The following is a 25,924-nucleotide window of genomic DNA, read 5'->3' as shown; positions in this document are numbered from 1 at the left end:
AAATCACTCACAATATCACCACCATTAATGTTTTATGGTGTTTTTCTTCTATCCTTTGAGATCCAAGTTTTTCTGGGTCACAGAAAATTTTCCAGAGGGGAAAACAGAAGAAATGGGCCAAGTGGGACACATAAAATTGAGAATGGACACACAGATGATTTAAAGCCACATTAGTAGATGAAATTACTAATAAAGTTTACAAGGAAAACAGGGCCCAGGTCTAACTGCTAAGAAATGCCAAGTATCTAGAGGGCAAACAGGCAGAGAAAGTTAGCAAAAGAGACTGAGGCAGCCCCAGAGGAAGGAGAGAATTCTGGAGAATGTGTCATCACAGCAGTCAAGTGAGGAAAGCATCCTAAGGAAGAAATGGTCATGTGCTGCTCAATTAAAGAGAATCAAGTAGATTTGGCAACGTTAAATGTCACTTATAGCCTTACCTAGAGCATAGGAGATCAAGTTCATACTATTTTTAAGTTGATTTAGGCTGAACTAACTGTAAAGAAGCATGGAGAATACAAACTATTTTGGGTTTTTTGAAGAGCTAGAAAAGATTCTGAAAGATGGAGAAAAAATTAATTGTTATTAAAATCTAGGTTTCCAAATGATGTCTTTTATCAAATAATTCCATGTCACTTAATTTCATACTTACAGGATGACAAGAATCCTGAGATCTCTGAAAAGTATTATTTTAAATAATCACAGCTTTACTAAATGCTATGTTTGGTATATCTTGGCTTTTCTTACTTGTAGATATGAATAAGTTCCTCAAATATTACAGATGGTTGTAGACAGTGAAAATAAATAGAGGACTTCCCATTTCTGTCCAACATGTACAGACAGACCTTCATTCCATCCTTCCAACAAATAAAAAGTTGAACAAACTGAAAACTCAACTCTTCTCAGATCCCTCAGAGAAATAAAGTCATAGGGCAAACTGCTCTTCCCTGAACTGAAGAGATAGACTAGGTGTGTAAGACAGAATCATAACTATTAATGTTAGAGAAGAAACAGACTAGAAGAAATCTCCAGGGGAACCAGTACAGGGGTAGGAAAGTCTGAGTTGATGAACTGCTAGAGGCTCAGTGGAAAAATCTAAGAATTGAAAACTCCAGAGGGGCCCATACACTTTTGTGAGTTTTACCTCTAGGTTTACCAGGTTCTCACAGTGAAGACTGCAGAAAAATCCTGCAGTGCTTTCAGGAGTGGGAAAGTAACCATACTGAAATATGCCAGGGTGTTTTTTGTTCCTAACAAGGTCTACCCTCAGGAAAAACTATCCTACCAGAGCCTAACCTATCTGGGGGAAAGGATATAGCCAACTAGTCCACTCTAGCCATCCTGTCCTGCCTAAGACTGGGGGCAGTGTCTGAGAAATGACTGCAAAATTCATGGTCCAGATTCACAGGATCACTAAAGAAAGGACTGAGACCTTATCATAGGACTATAGAACACTTTCTCATCTCCCACGCCTTATCATCACATCACTGAAGGCCTATTTACTTCAGTCTTCTTTACCCAGTATATCATGTTCAGCTACGAAAAAAAAATTACACAAACTGAAGGTTCAAAAAGATTGAAGAGAAAGAGGAACATCAGAACCAGACTCAGATATGGCAGGGATGTTGGAACTATAGAACTGTGGATTTAAAACAACTATGATTAATACACTAAGGGCTGTAATGGAAAAAGACAATATGCAAGAACTGATGGGCAATGAAGCAGAGATAGATTCTAAGAATGAATCAAAAGAAATGTTAAAGATAAAAAGCAGTAACAAAATGAAGAATGCCTTTGCAGGGCTCACTAGTAGACTGGACTTGGCCGAGGAAAGATATCTAAACTTGAGGACACATGAATAGAAACTTCCAAGACTTAAACACAAAGAGAAAGAAGATTGGAGGTGGGGGAAAAAAGAAAAAAAACAGAACAGAACATCCAAGAACTATGGGACAACTACCAAAGGTATAACGTTTGTATAATGGGACAGCCAGAAGGAAAGAGGGAAAGGAATACAAGCTCCAAATGAAAGAGGCGAAATTGCAAACAAGTGCTGCTGAGGGGCAGGGGTTCCCTGTCTTCCCCAGCCTAAATTCACAGGATAGAGGCTCTTCACGAGGGAGAGGGAGTTGGTGATGGACAGGGAGGCCTGGCATGCTGTAGTCCATGGGGTTGCAAAGAGTTGGACATGACAGAGCGACTGGACTGAACTGAAGAGGGAGAGGGGCGTTTCGGCTCCCACCTAATGTTCTGATCATAAGGCAGGGGTGTCCCTCTGAGAGAACTATGTCACCATCTCCACCCCCAGGTCTCGAGCAGAGACTCAGAGCTTTTTAGGGGAAGAGGCAGTCCATAAGAACAAATACTCCAGAGCTCTTCCCAAAGGAACTGACTTTACCTGAAAGAAAGTGTACAGAAATTAAGGCCTAAAGGTGCTCCTGTAAATATTGGAGATTTGGTGATGAACAATTTTAAGAGGTGCTGGTAGCCATTAGAGCAAGCTAAAATGTAGGCCACCCAGTTTACCAGAGAGGAAGGAAGAGAAACGGCTAAGAGCCATCCTGGGGTCCAAACAAATCTCAAAAACTTGCCTCCAAAACTACCCTACAAAAGGGTTAAGGGCTTCCCTGGTGGCTCAGATGGTAAAGAATCTGCCTGCAATGAAGAAGACCTGGGTTCGATCCCTGGGTCAGGAAGATGCCCTGGAGCACAGAATGGCAACCCACTCCAGTATTCTTGCCTGGAGAATTCCATGGACAGAGGAGACTGGTGAGCTACATACAGTCCATGGGGTTGCAGAGAGTCAGACACTTAGCTGAGGGACTAACACTTTCAAAAGGGTTTAGTCTAATCCATTCAGACTGTGGAGCAATCTATGTCCCAGAGCACTGTCCTGTGAGCAAATTAATGCAGCCTAATAGCTGGGCGTGACACCAGCAGAGGCATGGGAGGAGACAGTGAAAAAGATATCCACTCAATCCAATGTCATCCCAGGATGACTGTACACATGCCCTGATGAGTGACGTGAGAAGTGACATGAGGTGGAGGATGGGGAGCCATAATTCACTGAAATAGTAAAACCGAGTCAATCAATAAACAAGTAAAGTGGAATTGGAGTTGTTCAGTCGTGTCCTACTCTTTGCGATCCCATGGATTGTAGCCTACCAGGCTCCTCCGTCCATGGGATTTTCCAGGCAAGAATACTGGAGTGGGCTGCCATTTCCTTCTCCAGGGGATCTTCCCGACCCAGGGATCGAACCACTGTATCCCACATTATAGACAGACGCTTTACCATCTGAGCCACCAGGGGGGGTCAATAAACAATTGTAAAGGTAAAACAAAATATAAGCCCTGGGGGCAGGGGAAATTAATATCTAGAATCAACACAATACATAACTTAAAATGTCTCATTTTCAAAAAGGAAAGGTATTGAAAGAAACAAAACTGTGACCTATATATCAAAAGAGAAGCAGACAACAGAAACTGCCTATGAGAGGGACCAGATGTCAGTTTTAGCAAAGATTTCAAAACAACCATTATAAATATGTTCAAAGAATTAAGAGAAATCATGCTTAAAGAAGTAACAGAAAAATGACAATGTCTCATCAAGTACAGAACATTATAAAGAGATGGAAATCATATATCTTTAATAAGAGAAATTCTGGAGTTAAAAAGCACCATAACTCAAATGAAAAATTCACTAGCGCAGCTCAACAAGTAGATATGAACTAACAAAAGAATCAGAGAACCTGAAGACAGATCAATTGAGATTATGTTAACGAAAGACAAGAGGAAATGGATGAAGGAAAATGAACATGTCTCAGAGAAATGTGGAACACCATTAACTGCTCCAATATACATCTGATAGGAATATGAGGGGGGAAAAGAGAAAGGAGCAGTGAGAAATAACAGAGGTCAGAAGGCAATGATGGATCCTTACTATTTTATTAAGCAAGAAATCAGGGGGAAAATGTATTAGTTTTACTTAATAGTCTTTTTATTACTATTTGCTGATTTTCTATCATTTGTTACAGAGATGAAAAGGTGGAGGAATTTCCAAAGCAAATGGTTGACTATAAAAATGAAGGTAAAATGGACGTATATGTATTCTATTAAAAATACATCAGCTTCTCAGAGCAAAATTCAGGCTTAAACCTAAGAAAGCAGGGAAAACCACCAGGCCAACCAGATACAACTTAAATCAAATCCCCTAGGCATATATAGTGGAAGTGACGGATAGATTCAAGGGATTAGATCTAATAAACAGAGTGCCTGAAGAACTATGGATATTGCACACTGCCTCTGTAATATTGCACAGGAGGCAGTGAACAAAACCACCCCAAAGAAAAAGAAAAGCAAGAAGGCAAAGTGGTTGTCTGAGGAGGCTTTACAAATAGCTGAAGAAGAGAAGAGAAGTGAAAAGCAAGGAAGAAAGGGAAAGGTACACCCAACTAAACGTAGAGTTCCAGAGAAAAGCAAGGAGAGACAAGAAGGCCTTCTTCAATGAACAATGCAAAGAAATAGAGGAAAACAACAGAAGGGAAAGGACTAGAGATCTTGTCAAGAAAACTGGAAATATCAAAGGAACATTTCATCCAAAGATGGGAACAATAAAGGACAGAAACAGTAAAGACCTATTAGAAGTAGAAGAGACCAAAAAGAGAAATAATACATAGAATCACTGTATAAAAAAGATCTTAATGACATCAATAACCATGATGGTGTGGTCACACACCCAGAGCCAGACATTCTGGAGTGTGAAGTCAAGTAGGCCTTAGGAAGCACTGCTGTCAATAAAGCTAGTGCAGGTGATGGAATTCCAGCAGAGCTATTTAAAATCCTAAATGATGCTATCAAAGTGCTGCACTCAATATGTCAGCAAATTTGGAAAACCCAGCAGTGGCCACAGGATTGGAAAAGGTCAATTCTCATCCCAATTCCCAAGAAGGGAAGTACTAAAGACTGTTCAGACCACTGGACAACTGCACTCATCTCCTACGCTAGTAAGGTCATGCTCAAAATCCTTCAAGCTAGGCTTTAGCATTATGTGAACGAGAAATTTCAGACATCCAAACTGGGTTTAGAAAAGGCAGAGGAACCAGAGACCAAATTGCCCACATTTGCTGCAACATAGAGAAAGCAAGGGAATTCCAGAAAAACATATATCTCTGTTTCATTGACTATGCTAAAGCCTTTGACTGTGTGGATCATTAACGAACTGTGGAAAACTTTTTAAAGAGATGGGAATACCAGATCATCTTACCTGTCTCCTAAGAAACCTGTACGCCAGTCAAGAAGCAACAGTTAGAATTCTGTATGGAACAACTGATTGGTGCAGGACTGCAAAAGGAGTATGACAAGGCTGTTTATTGTCACCCTGCTTACTTAACTTATACACAGAGCACATCATGAGAAATGCTGGGCTGGATGAGTTACAAGCTGGAATCAAGACTGCTGGAAGAAGTATCAACAAACTCAGATATGCAGATGATACCACTCTAACGGCAGAAACTGAAGCAGAACTAAAGTACCTCTTGATGAGGGTTAAGGAGGACAGTGAAAAAGTCAGTTTAAAACTAAATATTAAAAAAACTAAGATCATAGCATCCAGCCCCATCACTTCATGGCAAATAGAAGGGGAAAATGCGGGAGCAGTGACAGATTTCTTATTGGGCTCTAAAGTCAATGTGGATGATTACTGCAGCCATGAAATTAGAAGACAACTGCTTCTTGGCAGGAAGGCTATGACAAACCTAGACAGTATGTTAAAAAGTAAAGACATCACTTTGCTGACAAAGGTCCATATAGTCTTTCCAGTGGTCACATATGGTTGTGAGAGCTGAACCATAAAGAACGCAGAGTGCCAAAGAATTGATGCTTTCGAACTGTGGTGCTGGAAAAGACTCTTGAGAGTCCCTTGGACAGCAAGGAGATCAAACTAGTTAATCTTAAAGGAAATCAACCCTGAATACTCACTCACTGGAAGGACTGATGCTGAAGCTGAAGCTCCAATATTTTGGCCACCTGATGTGAGCAGCCAACTCACTGGAAAAGACCCTGATGCTGGGAAAGATTGAAGGCAGAAGGAGAAGAGGGTGCCAGAGGATGAGATGGCTGGATGGCATCACCAAGTCAATGGATGTGAACTCGGGCAAACTCCGGGAGATGGTGAGGGAGAGGGAAGCCTGGCATGCTATAGTCCACCGGGATGCAGAGTCGGAGATGACTCAGCTACTGAACAACAACAACATGCAGTGGAAAGGGAGCTCCTGAGTGAATCAGGAAACATGGAATGAATAAGTCAGGTTTCAGCTTGCTTCCTTACACTATGCTCTGGTGCTTTATTTTTGCTAGGTAAGACTGACGGTGGGGTGGGCCAGGTAGCTTAGATCAGATTCTTCATGGTCAACTTGCTTTAGGGGAGTGGATGACTAAGCCAGTGATTCCAAGTCCCTTATTCCAACTACAACCAGAGTTAGAGAGAGGAGATTTTTTCCCCCCATTTGTTTTAAATACTGAAATTCTGCATTATGTTCAAAAGACAAATAAAGGTGGTTTTCTCTCTAAATAAAAAAATATGAAAGCTCTTGAGCTAGACAACTGAACATTACTTCTAGCCATCTGTGATTACAACACCAAAGTTAGGTACAGATCTTTTGTTACAGTACTAGAAACAACTGCAAACATGGCTATTTTATCTTTATGACCTCATTTTTCTAGTCATAGACTCTAATAAAATAAACTTATTTTGTCTTTCATATTTCCAGACTCTTCAGCCAATCTCAGATATTCAAAATTTCTTAGGAAAATATTTAAATCTGAGACCTTTAGAAAAACGTCTTAAGATATTATAGTAAACACCTAAAGTCCTATTCTTAAACGTAAGGTATACTTACCAATGGTCAGGAAATCTGATTGGTACTGACAAGTCATTCCAAATCCAAAATCTCGCCAAAAGCCAGAATCCTTTTTGTGAACCTTAAGTTTAAAAGACAAAACTCAATTTAATCCCTCAAAAACCAGAAGCAGTTTCAATCAACGATGAAACAAATTAAAATATTTTTCAAATAATTTTTTCTGTAAAAAAGGAATCATTTATGTGACTGATAATGGGATCACATGGCTTTATATTATTAAATCCTTATAAAAACCAACAAAAGTATAGTAATCCCCATGAGCATAGGATTCTTAACCGCCTTCAACTTAATCTGATTCAAGTCTTGTACAAGGTTCGAGCTGAGGTTACTAATAATCAAAGAGTGTGATGCTTGACCTCAGGGGGCTTACATTAGAGGAGGACACCAGTGGCGTAAGCACATACTGTAATACACCAATCACTTCTCCACAGCAGACCTCATTTGATGCATGGCCAGCATCCATTCCCCTACCCCCATTCCTAACTGTGTACAGTTTTGCTCAGTAATTACCTGGCAGCCCATGAGCTTCAGGGATGCTCCTTCCACTAGCAGCATCAGACAGGACTGTGAGCACTCTCCACCAGTGAGACAGTTTCATCCCACTCATTCACGAACTACTTCACTAACAGGCACTAGATAATGTTCAGGCCAACATGCTAAAATAAGACGCTTGTTGGGAACTTTGGAAAACAGAGAGCCCCCTCATTCTTCTGAGAGAGATACCAGAAAAGACACTTGCTCCCTTTGGATGGTACAGGACAGGAGTAAGCAAACTATAGCCTCCGGGCTACATCTGGCTGGCTACTGGCTTTGAACATCATTTTACTGTAACACAGGCACACTCATTTGTTTATGAATTGTCTTTGGGTGTTTTCATGGTACAATGCAGAGGTGAATAGTTGCAACAGGGATTTATGGCCCGCAAAACCTAAAATATTTCCTATGTGGCTCTTTACAGAGTAAGTTTATCAGCCTCTCGCATAGGGTATAAATATGAAGTCTGGAACTGCTGCAGTTTTTTCCCACCACGAGGGAAACCACCTTTAAAATGGAATAGTCACCACTGAAGTCCAAGCAGAGAAAGAAAAAAATCAGGGCTTTGGTGATATTGGGCATGTAGAATCAAGTAAAAGTTGAAGCTTGATAGACCGCCTTTTAAAATTCACAATTCAGTGGGGACCCAGCCATGAACAGAGGTGACAGGAGTCCCTGCTGCCACAGAGCCTCCGTTTTGATGGGAAAATAGCAAATAAATAAATATAGGTCTCAGGTGGTGACACATGTTAGGAAGAAAGATGCCGTAGGCCAAAGAGAGAGCAAAACAGAAAGCCTATTTTAGATATAACAGCCACAAAAGGCCCGAGGAGGTAAAGTTTGGGCAGGGACCCTAGTGAAATCAGGGAGTGAACTATGCAAATATCTGGAGATCATTCCAGGAGCATGTACCATGGCTCTGAGGTAGGAGCACATTTGGAGTGTTCGACAGTAAAGAAACAACTGTGGCAAGAGCTCAGAAAACAAGGGCAAGAAGAATGTGGTTCCAGGTCAAGAAAGAGCTATTACATTTTTCAGACCTAACTGGTATTACAGTATTTTTTGTAGGCTAATGACGATGATCCAGAAGAGGCAAAATGTTAGGACACGAGAGAGTGAAAAAAGCTGGAGGGATGTCCTTGTTTAGACATCAGGAATGAGACATCCAGTTCACTACAGAAGGATGAGCTGGCCTTAGGAAGGGATGTGGGGAGTTCCTCCACTGGGACTGGAGAGAGAGGCTGAGGATGTGACAGGGCCAGTGAGGCCCATGGTCTCATGACAGGAGAATAAGGAAGTGAACGCTTGACTGCTACTCCTTCCTAAGTGAAACAGGAAGCAGGATACATGGAGTGAGAAGTGGTGAGGGTTGTTGGGAGGCGTAGGACAGTGCGGCTGGACTGGAGGACAAAGAGTAAGGGGACTAGAGGCAGCCTGAGAACCAGAGGCCTGTGGTCAAGTATTTAAAGTTGTTCTGTGCAGTGGGAGTGTGTTTCTCATTCTCTACCTTCTGCTGCTCTGCAGCCTGGTTGACAGAGGTGTCCTTAACTAGGCTGGGGTTATAAGAGAAAACACTGGAAGAAGTGAGGGATGAAGGAGGTGAATGTATAGCAGAGAAGAGGCTGTGGCTCATGACTGACCATAGAGTCTAGTCAGGTATGGAGGGAAGTGAGGATATGGCTGTGAGGAGGGTGACAGAAAGGAGAGACTGATCCCTCACCCAAAGTGCAGCATTCTGAGATGGCTTTCTCAAGAAATGAAGTGAGAGCTGGGATCTGAGAGAGAAGCAAGAGTTAATCAAGTAAAAGAAGATATGCTGGGACAGAGTTTCAGGCAAGACAACAGTTTGTGCAAAGGCCTGAGGTGGGAGAGAGCGCTATGGGTGAAAAATGATGCGTCTAAACACTTCAGTCAGATGTATCAGTGCCCATGAATGTAGAGCAGGTCTCAGGAAACTTTGATAAAAACTAGATAGTAAATATTTTAGGCTCTGAAGAACACAGAATCTGTCTCAACTTTGCCAGTGTAGAGTGAAAGCAGTCATCAACAACAGTTAAAGAAACATGCTATGTTCCAAAACACTTTAAGGCCACTGAAATTTGAATTTCATGAAATTTTCATGTCATGAAATATTATCCTTTTGAAAATATTTTTCAACCATTCTTAACTCCTGGGCCCTACAAAATTAGGCAGGAGGTCAGACCGCAGACTGCTGTCCTGACAAAGGGTACGTGGCGGTTATCTCCCCCAAGAGTGGGAGCACCAGGAAAGGGTCAGCCCAGGAGTAATGATGTGGAGCAACGTTCTGGACATAATGAATTTGAGTGATCTATAGGGCAACCATGTGGAAATTCTTACGGATAGCAGGAACACAAAAATATACAGGTCTGCAGAGGCAGAGAAGAGTTAGGGGAGTTGAGAGTTTCAGGGGACAGTCTGAAAAAGCTGCTGTGCAGAATGAGAGAACAAACTGGAAAATAGAATGACCCAGGCAGTACTGAGGATCTGGCTCAAGTAGGAGCTAATAAATGAAACACAAACTTTCCTATTCCATTTGGGAGGTTGCAGGGGAGAAGGCAGCTTCTCTCCTGCTTCTAGTAGAATGTAAAACTTCCTGAGGGCCGGACCTTTTGCTAATTTTAATCAATTCTATATCTCTAGCACCTGGAACAATGCAAGGCACAGGATAGGCTTTCAATAAATATTTAAACGAATAAACAAACTTACAGAGGTATGACTTCTGTGGCAAAACCAAGATTAGGCTCTAATATTCTTATCTCTTCAGTCAAAAAATATATAATACATATAATCCTGGTGCAAAGTATTAAAACATCTACTCTGACATTTCTACCCTATGCCAATTCTGATTTAATAAATATTATGAAAGTTCTTCAAATATTATCAGACTTGGGGGAAAGAGTCATTGGCTTTGATTTTTAAATCGGCACATTTTCATGGAGGAAAGTAGAAGGAAACTCACACTATCCATAATCCCTGATTGTTAATATTTTACTGCATTTTGTTTTTACTCTTATTTTTCTCCTAAGCAAGTGGGGGATGCAGCTATCCACACATAAGCTACATCTCCAGCTCTCAGCCCCTCACGAACAACAGGTTCATGAATCCCCTGGCAACCCTGACACGTCCCCTCAGGCCACTAATAAGCAAGATGCACCTACCATGCTCAAACCGACGTCCTGTTCTCTCCTCTTGCAACTCCTGTCTCTCCCTCACTCCCCACATTCTACCCCAACAGCAAGTGCTATTTCTGAATCATACCTAAACCTCTCTCTACAGTTTCCACCCTTGCCCAAGCCACAGCACCTCCTCGATCTACTGCAAAAGCCTAACTGGCTACTTGCAGCTGGAGACACATACAATTCATTCTCCACAGAATCAAAGCTCCCAAGGCTGTCTATCACCCTTAGCATAAATTCAAACCTCTCACAGGGGTATAAACAGGCTCTCCATGACCTGGCCTTTGTGCTCCCTCACCCACTGTTCTCCAGTCACCTTAGGAAATCCACCAGCTATCTTTCTGTCTGGAACCGCCTTCCCCAGTCACTGTGCAGCAGGTTCCTTCCTGTCATTCAGATGGCCCTCCAAAAGCCTCATCTCAGAGAGGCCTTTCTGACCAAACAGCACAGAAATGATCTCATCATTCTTCACAACTCAGCCTCTTTTAATTATCGGCTGGTTACTTGCTAACTGATTTTATTTTCTGTCTCTTCCTGCAAGACTAAAGATTCTTATGAATAATAACCACATTTGTATGGATCTTGGGGTTCCAGTGGTGAATAATGGCTGGCACAGAATGGACACTCACTATTTAATGAATTAATATAACAGAGTGGAGACTATGAAGCCAACACTGCCCGGGCTCCTGGCGCCACCGTGGCGAGCTGTGCACTGGGGGAGGGGCACCCATTCACGCCTAGCTCTCTCTTCATTTAAAAAATATGGGTAATAATAGTGCCTACCTGAGAGACTGTTACAGGATTAAATGAATTAACATGTATAAAAAACAGAACAACAACAACAAAAAACAGAACAGTACCTTGCACGAAGAAAAATGTACATAAAAATACTAGATATTATAGTATTAAAATATCTAAAATATATATACACCATCTTCCATTTTTTAACCTTACATTTACTTCTACATTTATGCAGTTGTATTTATTTCCATTTCATGAACAATGTCCTCTTGACACATAACATTCACCACAGTATATTCTATAATTCAACCTTTCATTTTATTATTAGAGTTCTACTTGACTTGAATGTTGTCAAAGTTCTGCATATTGCTACTCTACACCTCTGATTATTTCCTCAGGAGAGACTCCTGCCATGGAAATTACTGGATCAGAGGGATGAACTTACCTGACAACTCTCAAACCAGAAAGTGCACCTGCATTCCCACACCACTGCAGGGATGGAAGAGACCCCCTATCCTGCCAGCCTCACTCATGTGACTGTTTTTTTAAAAAAGCGATTTAACAGCAGAAAAAATCATCACCTGTTGTTTTAACTCATTCTTGTGAAGAATGACTATATCAAACTGTTTATTATGAATTATTGTCAGATGTCTTTTACCTATTTTTTTCTGTTTGGTGTATTTCCTATTTACTTTCTAATGTATCTTTAAATATTATAGACAGCAAACTTATGTCTTATGCTTTTTAAGGAGAATGAAGCTTAAATAGGTTAAATAACTTGCAATGGTTACAAAGTGGTGAAACTAGAATTTGAAGTGGAAGCACTTAAACTTATTTTTCTATACAACATCTAGAATGTATCTACTTCAAAACATTCTTTGTCCACATTCTCTCAAACCAGACAAGAATATTAGCTCTTCATTCTTATAGGTTGAGTCCATTTTGCATTTCTTTTGGTTTGTTTTTCAAGTAAAATTTTTAGATTTTTAAATTTTGAAACAATTTCAGGTTTACAGAAAAGTTACAACATAATAAGGAGTTCCCATATATTTCTCATGTAGTTTCAGCTTCCTTTAAAAGTTATGATCTTACACTGTTGTGGTACATTTATCAAAACTAAGAAACCAATATTGATACATTACTACTAACTCACTCCAGACTTTATTTGGATTCCATCAGTTTTTTTCTTTATTTGAATTCTACCAGTTTTTCCTTTAATGTTCTTTTTTCTATTCTAGGATCTGTCCAGGGCACAGTACATTTGATGTTGTCTCCTTAGTCTCCTGAGAAACTGTGAGTGCCTCTCAGTCTTCTTTTTGATGATCTTGACAGTTTGGTGGAGTAATGGTCAGGTATTTAATAGGATGTCCCTCAATTTGGGTTTGTCTGAAGTTTTTCTCATGATTTAGGCTGGGGTTATAGGTTTTTGATGTACATGAGTTTGAGTAGACTCCGGGAGTTGGTGATGGACGGGGAGGCCTAGTGTGCTGCAATTCATGGGGTCGCAAAGAGTCAGACACAACTGAGCAACTGAACTGAACTGAACTGAATAGGTTTTTGGAAGAAAGACCACAGGGGTGACAAGCCCTTCTTGTTACATCATATGTGGGGGGTACAACATTAGTGATGTTAACCTTCATTATTTAGTTTAAGGTGGTGCCTGCCAGGTTTCTCTGTTGAAAAGTTAAGAAAAAAAAGTTTTCTTTTTTTCTTACTTGTTTCTTTGGAAGTGAGTCACCTAGCTCCACCTTGTGGAAAAGGAAGTACCTACAAGAGTTCTTTAAAATTCTGTGGGAAGATCTGTTCCTTTTTCCCCATCTAATCTAATCAACCCATCAATCTGTCATTTATTATTATTATTTATCTCCTTATTCACTCACAAAGTTATTCATATCAGTAATGGACTCATGATATTTATTTTATGCTGGTGTTATAATCCAGTACTAGTTTGTTGCTCAAATTGTTCCAGCTTTGCCACTAGGAGCTCTTTCAGGGTCTTACATCCCTCTGACATATACCATCATCTTTTTTTCTAGAGCTACAAGATGTTCTGGGCTCCTCTATTACCCATCTCAGCACTAAGATCTGGGAGCCGGGCATGGTTATTACTCTAAGGATGTCACTGCTTCTAGGTATCTTGGGACAGAGTTAGGTAATACACATATGTATACCATGTATATACCTTTTGACTTTTTAATCCTAAATTGCTTTTTAACTTTTTTTATTATGTGTTTCATCAACTATTTAAAGAAATTAATTAAAGAAGTTTTACTGGGTTCTTATTGTTGTTGACCACTCTTTTTTTTTTTTTCCAAGAGGGTATTAAATCTTTTATTGATTACACATGATAATGGATGATACACAAGCTTCATTCCCATCTATAACTTTTATCTGGTACCATAATTCAATTTAGATATATTGCATAGGATGTGCCAACAATCATTAATAACCAAAAAAAAAAAAAAACAAACCCCTCCATGACTTTGCATGCGTGACCCTTTTAATGGTGAACTCCAGGTCACAACACAGTAACTGTCAGTTCAACTACACCAAGGTTCTGAAGACAACAGCTTCTCCACCAAGCAAGTTGTAAATAAATTTCAAATGGAACCTGGCATCACCCTGAAGGAATTCTAACTTCACACTGTTGGGGTAGTTTACCAAAATGGCTTCAGAGTAGACTAACTTTACACAGCACATTAAAAAAAAAAAAAAAAAGACATTTATTCAGCGTCATGATCAGACTATTACATTTAGCAATCAACAGCATGGGTGCAAAAAAAAAAATCTATATTAAAACCCTTTGTTGGAATGCTTTACACTTTCCACAGAACAGAAACTAAAATAACCTGTTATACAATTAGTCACAAGTACAGTCCTCGAGTTTTTTGCCCATACACATGAGTATTGTCTAAAACATGTCTTCTTTGTAGCAGCCAGGCCCTGCCACCACTGTGCTTGGCTGAGTTCACAAATCTGTTGTAACCTGTAGCTTCCCTGTCACTTCTCTGGCTCTCCTCTCCTGCTAAGCTTTGTTTCCTGCCAGTAATTAAAACCTTCTGCCACTGCCATAGCTACTGCTGCTGCTGGAACCACCATAGCCACCTTGGTTTCGTGGTTTGGCAAAGTATTGGCCTCCACCACCATAGGGGCCAGAACTTCTGCCTCCAAAGTTTCCTCCTTTCATGGGTCCAAAATTTGAAGACTGATTGTTGTAATTGCCAAAATCATTGTAGCTTCCACCACCTCCAAAATTGCTTCCGTCATTACCAAATCCATTATATCCATCCCCACTGCCACCATATCCGCCACCACCACGGCTGCCACCAAAGCCACCTCGACCACTGAAGTTTCCTCCACGACCAAAGTTGTCATTCCCACCAAAACCACCTCCACGACCACCACCAAAGTTTCCAGAACCACTTCGACCTCTCTGGCTGGATGAAGCACTAGCCATCTCTTGCTTAGACAGGGCTTTTCTCACTTCACAGTTGTGGCCATTCACAGTGTGGTATTTCTGAATGACAATTTTGTCTACAGAGTCATGGTCATCAAAGGTTACAAAAGCAAAGCCTCTCTTTTTGCCACTGCCTCGATCAGTCATGATTTCAATTACTTCAATTTTTCCATACTGTTCAAAATAATCTCTCAGGTGATGTTCTTTAGTGTCTTCTTTAATGCCACCAACAAAAATCTTTTTCACAGTTAAGTGGGCACCAGGTCTTTGAGAATCTTCTCTTGACACGGCCCTCTTTGGTTCCACAACTCTTCCGTCCACCTTGTGTGGCCTTGCATTCATGGCCGCATCCACCTCCTCCACCGTGGCGTATGTGACAAACCCGAAGCCTCTGGAGCGCTTGGTGTTTGGATCCCTCATTACCACACAGTCTGTGAGCGTTCCCCATTGCTCAAAATGGCTCCTCAGACTTTCATCAGTTGTTTCAAAGCTCAATCCTCCGATGAAGAGCTTCCGCAGCTGTTCGGGCTCTTTGGGAGACTCTGATTTAGACATGACGGCAGTGGAGGCGGGGAAGTCTTCAACGATGCTTTCTCGGTGGCGTCCACAGGCAGAAAAAAAGCTTGTTGACCACTCTTATTCTTAGGTCTTCCTCTTTCAATATGTTCATTTTTCATTCTGCTGAATTAGAAAAGGCCTCTGAAAAATAGTTAAACTGAGTTCTTCAGTGTTCAAAAATATCTGCTTCGCTTTCAAATAGGTCAAATATGGATTCTATAATTGAAGTTATTTTTCTTTAGAATGTTCAAGGGACTGTTTTAGTATTTTCTAGTATCAATATTATCACAAAGGCTGTAAGTGCCAACCTGATTATTATTCCTTTGTAGATAAGCTAGATTCTGCTACTTTGAGCATCTCTGGAAACTATTAGGATTGTCCCTTCTGTTCTCAAATGCCAGAAGACTTCTCTTTCCCTAGTTCTTTGATGTTTTCTTCTATTTCCTTCTCACTCTGTTCTCTCTTTTCTCTCCCTTTCGGAACTCCAATTATTTAACAGTCTTAGAGCTTCTGAATTGATTTCCCATATCTTGATTTTTCTCTCACACTGCCTCTTGGTCTTTATATGTCCAGTTGGCCTGTCTGCTAGTTTACAAATCTATTTCAACTGTGATCATTCTGCTAGTCAGCCCATTTATTGAGTTCAATATTTTTGTGATTTCCAAGTTCTATTTTTAGTAACAAATGTTAATAACTTTATGAAATTAACATTTTCTTTAATTTCCTTAAAGATATATTTAAGTTAAAGTTGTTTTCTATTTCTATTCATATACTCATGTGCCAATTTTTCTATTTATTAAAATTTGGTCTTCTTTCATGGTGTTAGTTTTCCTCAACTGTTTGGCTGGTTGTGGTTAGTTGCTTCTCATTTTTGTTTCAAAAATCACTGTTCAAAAACCATGGTTGTTAGCTATGATTACAAAGGTCTATCTCTAGTAACAGTGAAGAAGGGGCTAAACATGGTCTTGGACAGAATGTGCCAACAGCAGTTCACCTTTGGAGTCTGGGACTCCCCATCCACCCTACAATCGGTAATCTTAGGGCTCTACCCTACCTCTAGCTCCAGGGACCAAACATATTTCCTCAGCCTGTGGGTCAATGCCTGTGATGCCTGCTGCTCAGCACACCTCCCAGAGAAGCACACAGACTCCACCACTCCTGTCTTCCATGAGCTCAGAGGATGCAAGGCAACCTCATTGCCACTGTTCTCCTAAATATGTTCCAGACTGCTCTCTCCTCCAGTAACCAATCCTGTGACAACTATTGTCATCTTATAGAAAGTTCTCAAAATTTAGATCTCCCAATGGCACTTCTCTCATTCTCCAATACTAATATGGCTTTTCATTTTTTAATAATTTATTTCTACAAAGGATTTAGAGTGTCAGATAAGGCAGATGTGGATGCCCAGACCCCGTGTCAGGAAGCAACAGATAGAACTGGACATGGAACAACAGACTGGTTCCAAATAGGAAAAGGAGTACGTCAAGGCTGTATATTGTTACCCTGCTTAATTGCCTTATATGCAGAGTACATCATGAGAAACGCTGGGCTGGAAGAAGCACAAGCTGGAACCAAGATTGCCAGGAGAAATATCAATAACCTCAGATATGCAGATGACACCACCCTTATGGCAGAAAGTGAAGAGGAACTAAAAAGTTTCTTGGTGAAAGTGGAAGAGGAGAGTGAAAAGGTTGGCTTAAAGCTCAACATTCAGAAGACTAAGATCATGGCATCTGGTCCTATCACCTCATGGGAAATAGATGGGGAGACAGTGGAAACAGTAGCTGACTTTATTTTTTTGGGCTCCAAGATCACTGCAGATGGTGATTCTAGCCATGAAATTAAAAGACGCTTATTCCTTGGAAGAAAAGTTATGACCAACCTAGACAGCATATTAAAAAGCAGAGACATTACTTTGCCAACAAAGGTCTGTCTAGTCAAGGCTATGGTTTTTCCAGTGGTCATGTATGGATGTGAGAGTTGGACTGTGAAGAAAGCTGAGTGCCGAAGAATTGATGCTTTTGAACTGTGGTGTTGGAGAAGGCTCTTGAGAGTCCCTTGGACTGCAAGGAGATCCAACCAGTCCATCCTAAAGGAGCTCAGTCCTGGGTGTTCATTGGAAGGACTGATGCTGAAGCTGAAACTCCAATACTTAGGCCACCTCATGCGAAGAGTTGACTCATTGGAAAAGACCCTGATGCTGGGAGGGATTGGGGGCAGGAGGAGAAGGGGACGACAGAAGATGAGATGGCTGGGTGGCATCACTGACTCGATGGACATGAGTTTGAGTAAACTCCGGGAGTTGGTGAGGGACAGGGAGGCCTGGCGTGTTGCGATTCATGGGGTTGCAAAGAGTCAGACACGACTGAGTGATTGAACTGACTGACTAACTCTATCTATATTCCTAATACCGTCCTACAGATAAAGTAGACATCTGTGTATGTGTATGCTATGTATACATGTTTTACCAGGGGTTGGTATGAAGATGGGCTTCCCTGATGGCTCAGACAGTAAAGAATCTGCCTGCAGTGTGGGAGACCTGGGTTTGATCCCTGGGTCGGGAAGAACCCCTGGAGGAGGAAATGGCAACGTGCTCCAGTAATTTTGCCTGGAGAATCCCTATGGACAGAGGAGCCTGGCAGGCAGATGACATGGTACTAATATTATCTGTTCTTTGAAAGTTTGGAAAAACTCAACAGTGAAATATATATATGTATGTATATATATATATATGGAGGTTAACTATTTGATAACTGTTCTTATATTTTTAGTTGCTCTTAATCTCTGAAGAGCTTCCACCTCTTTTATTTATAGACTGCTGAGATGAGCTTTTATAAAATACTAAAACGAATTTAGTTCATGTTAATATTTTATAAACTTTCAAATTTTTCCTGTTAGATTTTTTTTGGCTGTGCTGCATCTCCATCGCTGTGTGTGGCCTTTCTTTATTGCCGTCAGTGAGGGTTACTGTTCGTTGCGGAGCACAGATTCTAGCAGCCGCAGTACACGGGCTCGGCAGCTGCAGCGTGTGCTTTAGCTGCTCTGAGGCATGAATAATCCGGAGCAGGGATCCAACCATGTTCTCCGAATCAGCAGGCAGATTCTTATCCACTGTACCACCAGGCAATTCCTATTTAGAGTTTTAAAAACTGACTATATGAGGTTGATTTCTCGTAATGTTTTCTTATTCTAATTTCCTATGTTGTGTTTTCTTTTACACCCTGAATTCACCTAACTTTATGACTAATTTTTTCCTGCACATAAAGAATAATCTCCTATGTGTGGTAACCTATTATTTTTGGTTCATTAATTTCTGTTTTTATCTTTACTTCTTTCCTGGAGTTATTTTTCATTTTTTAAACATGTTAAATTATCTTCTTAGTTTATATGTTTCCTTTTTGTTCTTAATGTTATTAAGAACAATAAAAGATTAGGCTAAATGCAATGTACTATGGACCGGATCCTGGAACAGAAAGAGGACTGTAGTAGAAAAACTGGTGAAATCCTAATAAAATCTACAGTGCAGTTAGAAGTAATTTACCAATGTTAATTTCTTAATTTTGACAAATGAACCATGGTTATGTAAGATGCTAACATTAGGGGAAACTGGGTGAAGTATAGGAACGCTCTATACTATTCTTCCAACTTTTCTGTAAATCTGAATTATTCCATAGAAGTTTAACTTTTTTTTCCAAAACTTGTGTAACTGTCAGTAACTGTTAAGTTCTGATACATGGCATTCCCATTCTAAGACTTTCTAAGTAATTTCCCATAGTATACTATTCCTTCTTATTTAGTAGTTTTAATTTCCAATAAGGTTTTAAAATTAAATTTTATTTTTAGTATCACTAAAAGTAATTTGGTAGAAATGACCAGAAAATTTTCACAATCTAGAACATGAATTTTTCTCTATAGCCTAAACTTTTCTCTCCCATCCCCAACATCCCTGCCAGAATGACAAAACTCTGAAATAATAAATATGAAAGCATGTTATGGAAGAGGGTATACCATGAAAATGTGTTTATAGTAACTATAGTTTTTAACGGAAACTTTTTCTACTAGTGAAACAAACATTAAGGAACCTAGCAAGGATCTTTGAGGCTTTTCATAACTGACAGTAAGAGTCTTACCAGCTGCTGTTCCACAGGTGGGGGCACATCCAGGTTGGCATAAACGATGGCAGGGTTGTAAAGACTGAACACCACAGGGTAAAACACCTTCTTACCTATAAATGAAAATATACATTTACATCACAAAAATAATAAAATAAAGCACTGATCTTTATTGCAATATCTACTACACTTTTGTTAAAGTTTTTATTACATAGGATGATTTTATTAATATTGCATTCTATCAACGTTCAGGTTACTAAAACCTCATGTTGATGATCATGATAATGATTTTACAATGTAGCAGTAATTCAGGCTATGAAACTATAACCCTGCAAAAGAACAGAGAAAAAAGACTAAAAGATGTTTTATTCCCTTTTGACATGTTTATTCCCTTGACTCTGAGGAGATGCTCAAAAGTATTCTCTTAGCTGTTCATGAGGTGAACCATTTATTAATCATTATTTCATTGAATTAACAGTAACAGATGTAGGTTAACCAATCACCAAGAAACTCCAAAACATCTATTAAATCCATCCTTCAAAATGAATTGTGAAACAGTGAATCCAGAGGATATCGTACAATGGATTACAGAGAATAAGTAAAATACAGAACTGCAGACAGATCTGAACAAGATTTGGAAAACTTGGGAAGACTGAGTTTTAAGTACCCGATGACCCCTCAAAAGGCCTTGTTATTAGTTTTCAAATAGCACCGAAGAGAGCATTAAGGCTAACTAGCTAGCCCATCTCCCCTCAACAGAGAACACCTTGCTGAAATTGGCTTCAATCAGATATGGTAATAAAAAGTGCTCAAAAACTGCAAAGGACCCTGTAAATAATGTGGCAGTCTTTTTAATACAAGATCCCCAGCATACTTCATTCATCTTCATTAAAACCCAGGTAGGGAAGGGGAGCTCAATTTCCCCAAGGCAAATTGTTCTTTTTACATTAAAGAAACAATTTAAAAATGTATATAAAATACTTTAGATAAAATATTTATTTTACATTAAGCAAATACATCTCTTTCAACTACCACATTCTGGCCTTCATGCTATCTGCTGCAAAAACAGTAAATCTAACTCTCATTTATCCCCCCGGGTCTCAGAGTTCCTCACAACCATCCCTAACCAAAATGATTCGCAAGAAGATAATCTGCACGATCTGAGTAGTTCTATATAAAAAACATACATTATGAGAATTTTTAATATAGAAAAACCTCCTTATCACATTAGGATAATATCTGATATATAAAAGTCATTTGCTCTTAACATTTTTGAAATATGTACAAATAAAACAAAGTACAGTCAGTAGTCATCCCAAAATGCACAGTCGGGAGCCCAAGCACCATCTGTACCTAGACTTCTTCGTGAGTTCATGCCCACATGAGTGTTGGCAGCAGCTGCCTGAGGAAGAGTGCTTCTGACTTACACATATCACACTGCTTGGCTTTTTCTGATGCGTTCTACTTCCTCCTTAATCAATTTCAAGACTTTTTATTTCTTTGCATTTGTTTATTTGGATTCTAATGTATACACTGGAATCTGGCCACAAAATAATAAGGGGTATGAACTTCAGAGGGGCAAATTTTAATTTCCTACTTAATATTCCAATTAAATTACGCCAAATATAACTTTAAAAAACTTGACTCAAAGTATGGAATGTGCTGACACTGTTCTAAAAGTTCACACTCAATTCACCTACCAACATTTTACGCACCTGGCTCAGCATTTAATCGGCAGCTGTTAAGGAATTCGGCTGAGAAATATATGTCGACATCACAGAAAAACATCAAGACTTCTCCCTTGTCCCAGGCTCGGGCACCCACGTTTAGTCCTCGTCCACGATTAAATTCTTCATTCAATGAGACCAAGGTGTAATTGTGAAAATTAGACTCACTATGAGGAAAACACATACAACAAATGGTAAGTCCCACTTGAAGTTGACTCTATAACACAAGTTACAAAAAATATTTTACACTTCAGGTATTTATTATGTTGGGTCTATATTCATATAGGGAAATCATCAGCTTTGAATGTCTGTATCATCAGGGACAGATATTCAACTAAATGCCCACATCTGAGGCAACATGCTAGTGATGTGAAGTTAGTAAGTGTTGAGAGGCCACTACCTTTCAGGATCTTAAAAACCTATTAGGGAGGTTAAGAAATATACACATGGGAAAACAATAATAATGTCTGGTAATAAATAATGCAATCCACATGAATGATACATACAAAGAATATTCTTTTCTCGAATTTGTTAGACCTTTGCTCAAATGTGCCCTCATCAGAGGGAGCCCCTTCACACCATACGTGAAGCAGCCCTGACCTCCCTTTGCTTCAATCTTCATCCCTCTGCCCAGCGTTGTTTCCCTCAGTATCACCAGACATGTCTGTTCGAGTGTCTCCCACTGGAATGTAAGCTCCATGAGAGCAGGGATTTTGTTTTGTTCATTACTATGGACACAGTGCTCCTCATAGGGTATGAGTTCAATAAGTATTTTCTGATTGAATGAATCATTCATTCATTCAAAAAAACTGCTTGTGTCTGTAGTAGTTAGAAGAGACGTTAGAAGCAGAATTTAAGTTATGCCTTGGTTAAAATACTGAATTCAGTGGGGAATGTAAAGGTCATTTCAATTAATTATTCTCAAAGGCAAGGAGGTAAGAAAGTAGAAAGCCTTTTAAAGAACAGTAATCTGATAAATCAGACTGGAACACAGGGATAAAAATGGCAACAATGAGAGAAGACCAGAATAGGGTCAGATTGAGGAGAGGTTAAAGAACTTGGTTAATGTTCTGAAGTCAAGGAGGAGTCAGAATTTTTCCACAAGGGCAGTGGTTTCCACAGCCAAGGGACTGCACCCACTGCATCAGATCTGCCTGGGAACGTGTTAGAAACACAAATTCTCAGGCCCCACCCCAGACCACGGAATCAGATATTAGGGAAGGAGCCAAGAATCTGCAACTCTCTCGTGACAAGTCACTCCCAGGTGACTGATGCTGGAGAACTGCTGCACCAGGGGATAGCTGGATCAAAAAAGGAACATTTTTAAAAGATTACTCTTACAACAGGATAGAATGGGGACTGGAGAGATGGATGCCAAGGCTCAAACAAGGCATGGAGTGGACTCTGAGTGCCCATCCCCCTCCACCCCACATGTTGCAGATCTCTCTCCTCTCTTGAGGAAACTGTCAATCACCACCTCTCACTCCAGGATCAAATGGAGGAACTAATCATAGAATATACCAACCACAGTGACTTCCTAGGGGCAGGGAGCCAGACTCAAGTTGGGCTAATCAAAATATCCCCACACCACCTGGCTATAGTAACTGGCTCAAGACTGGGCAAAAGTCCTTCTCTGGGATTTTCTCAACTGGACCTGGGAGAAAGCTCTTTCCTCTCTGACAGCAAAGCTGAGAAGATGTGAGCCCAGAGCCGCCAACAGCCATATACCTCATATGTGGAAGGAGCCAATCTGCAACAGGAGAATGAAGTCAACATGCAGAGAAAAACAGATAAGAAGATAAGAGAATTTCGATGGTATTCAAGTCTCTGACCCCAGTCACTGAGACACCAAAGCTGTTTTGGTATTCTTCATTAAATTTGGTTTTAATAATCCCTTTAATCTGGGGAGTTATCCAAGATTCTTCAATAACGCTCCCATTTGCCTCAACTAAATTAAAAATAAGTTAATAAGTTTCCATCATTTGCCACAGAGGAGTCTTGATTAACGCAACTTCCGTGATACTAACATTAGTCACTGGCACTTAGTAGGTGATCTGAAAACGGTAAGGAGGGAAAGGAACCTGGGTTAAGGTGGTGGCAGCAGCGAGGAAAGGACAGAACAGAGGTCCTGGGCAATGCGCAGAAACTGACTGACTAGAGGGAAAGAATGAGTGAAAGATGCTGCTCTCAGACATCAAGCCCAGGCATTATGAGAATGAGCTTAGTGTGAACTGAAAGAGGGCCATCAGGAGGAGCAGCTAGCGAAGGGGACGGAGAAGACAGTGTTTTTCATACCCCAATACTGTGAGTCCCTTTGGGATAGGGAGCGCACTCCCTCCTCTGTGCCCAGTCCTATCCCAACCACCCCAGTCAGACTCCCAAGCAGTGTACCTGAAACATAGTCGGTGGGACTCAATGAATGTTAGTTGAACGACTCGAGAAGAAAGGCCGGACAAAGCTGGACTCTTAGGGAGTGGCCACAACTAGCAGAAAGGTAAAGAAGCAAGTAAAGGATACAGAGTTGATGTGGTCAGAAAAGACAATCAACCTAGTATCTTACATTATAACATATCTGCATTTACAAAATATATACATTTTACAAACATCAGAGGAGAGTTTCAAGAAGGAAATACTGGTTAGGAAGCAAGTGTAAGAAAGCAGTCAAAGAGGATGTCAGAGAAAAGGCTGAAATTGGCAGTTAGGTCATAACTCTGGGCCCATAACTTAGAGATGAAAAGGAAGAGAAGCTACAGAATTAATAAAGGAGTATTAAGGAATGACTAATTCATTCATTCAAACCTCTGAGCACCTACTATGTGCCAGGTACTACATGAGTTGCTTGGTTAGAGAACTACTGTTCTGTGAGGTTTAGTTGTGAAAGGACAGAAACCTAATGGTAGTTACTGGGTACTGCACAGTCAGGTGGGGGTCTCTGAAGGATAGGGGAGACCTAAGCATCATTTGCAGGGAGAGAACGAACTTAGGAAAATGGAAGGAAAGAAAGGTGGCAAGTAAGAGACAAGCTTAGGAGATGATATCAAAGTGAAAGGATTAGATTTAGAAAAAAGTAAAGAGTTCAAAAGAAGGAAATGAAGAGTGAATGGAGGCAAATACAGAGAAGGTGAGTGGGCCACAGAGTAACAGCACCCTAATCATGCCACGCCGAGGTTAAAGGAAGACGGGTCATTAGAGTTGCATGAATAAACTCAGGGGTGAAATGAGGAACTACCACCACCACTCACATCTCAGCCAACTTTCAACAGCAACTATTCAAAATTATTAATTCACTCAGTATCTGAAATTCTCATTCTTCTGCTATTATACATACAAGACTTCAATTGTGGACATGGCTCACCAACCTTGCGACAGATTCTAGGATAGACTTGACTTTAGAAAGTCCTTCTTTACCAAAATACACCACTGTGAGATGAATTCTCTTGTCCTGATGAATACATACATCCCTGACAGGGTTGAAAAATAAAATTCATTCAGGAAAATATAGAAGGCACTACTCATTCAGAAGGCAATCATATGAAGCTTTACAAGAAAACAATAAAGCATTACTCATTTAGAACAAAATCACACGAAGCTAAGGAAATATAAAACTGGCAATATTGCTGAATTATTAAAGGCATCACAGCAAACGTGTAACAGCATATATGTCTAAATGAACGCAACACTTGGAGAGCCAATGTAAGCAGCCCAAGAAGCTGCCATATTTTGAAACATTTTTGGAACTTTTGCTTTGGTATTGCCTTCAGAAGCAAACTATAAGTTACTCAAAGAATTAAGTTCAATCAGTTCAAAATCAAATAAATATCTCAAGTTTTAGTTCAAAACTTATTTTGTACTCAGACTACCTAATTAGAGAAATTATACCTATCATCAAGGAATAAATATTTGTCATGATTGAGATTACTAACTGTAAAGAAAAATGTAGCATCTGAAGGTAATTCCAAAAAGGCAATTAAAAATGCTTTAGGAAATCAGATCTCAAGCAAGAAATTTCAAAAAGGCAAAACTCATTTGGAAGCATGATTTCGAGATGTTCTGCAACAGAATTGTGTTAACTAGTTTTCATATCCAACAACTCCAATGAGAACAAAAATTGGGATTACAGAGAATTAAGACTATCATATTAAAGTATTAAAAACATGACAATTATTAAATTAAAAAACAAAATTTTTCTCAAATACAAACTCTAATATGTAGTTGTTAATTTTTAACACTTCAGCATATAAAAATATCCAAATTTAATAATTAAAAAAAATGCTTTTAAAACCATTACAATCTCTGATTCCCAAGATGGAGTAACATTCTCCCATTTTTACTTGAATATTTGTCTTTTCTTCCAATTTTGAAATTCAAATTGTTCTCAGCGGAGTTTTCTGGGGAGACAGTAATGTTCCATATCTTAATTGGAAAGGCAGTTATAAGAATGTATAAATTTGTCAGAAGTCATGAAACCTGTATGCTTGGAATAGGTCAATTTTATTGTATATAAGTTACGCCTCAATAGTTATTTTTAAAAATTCAACTTGTCCTAAAATGAATTAAAACACAATTATAAAGGTAATCAAATTTAGTTCCTAATAGTTGTCACCCTCAATTTACTCCACAGTTCAAATTGTCAATAACACAATATACTATACATGCCTTAAGAATAAAGGGAATATTAAAAACA

General features: G+C 39.7%; 2 protein-coding genes across 7 annotated transcripts in view; both read right to left on the bottom strand.

Moving 5' to 3' along the window:
- Window positions 1–25,924, bottom strand: part of CSGALNACT2 (chondroitin sulfate N-acetylgalactosaminyltransferase 2) — a 74,615-nt gene that overhangs the window by 22,458 nt on the left and 26,233 nt on the right. For 2 of the 6 annotated variants that reach the window (XR_009696055.1, XM_061161542.1), the window contains exons 4-7: window positions 24,600–24,701; window positions 21,229–21,407; window positions 19,532–19,626; window positions 6,894–6,975 (exon numbers count right to left, since the gene is read on the bottom strand). Coding sequence is in view for 5 of the 6 variants with exons in the window: in XM_061161542.1 (XP_061017525.1) it covers window positions 6,894–6,975; window positions 19,532–19,626; window positions 21,229–21,407; window positions 24,600–24,701 (458 nt within the window). In the remaining variant the exon portion in view is untranslated. Of the gene's footprint in view, window positions 1–6,893; window positions 6,976–15,408; window positions 15,543–19,531; window positions 19,627–21,228; window positions 21,408–23,631; window positions 23,724–24,599; window positions 24,702–25,924 lie in introns of those variants that run through there. The other 4 variants (XM_061161544.1, XM_061161547.1, XM_061161545.1 and 1 more) reach the window with 3 other exon arrangements.
- LOC133070007 (heterogeneous nuclear ribonucleoprotein A1-like) lies at window positions 13,716–15,469 on the bottom strand. The gene has a single exon (XM_061161550.1). It carries the CDS (start codon window positions 15,396–15,398, stop codon window positions 14,436–14,438), a length of 963 nt encoding a protein of 320 aa, XP_061017533.1. The 5' UTR covers window positions 15,399–15,469; the 3' UTR covers window positions 13,716–14,435.

This window comes from Dama dama, chromosome 15 (genome assembly GCF_033118175.1).
Source record: "Dama dama isolate Ldn47 chromosome 15, ASM3311817v1, whole genome shotgun sequence".
Lineage (NCBI taxonomy): Eukaryota > Metazoa > Chordata > Mammalia > Artiodactyla > Cervidae > Dama > Dama dama.
This window is presented reverse-complemented; position numbering and strand designations above follow the sequence as displayed.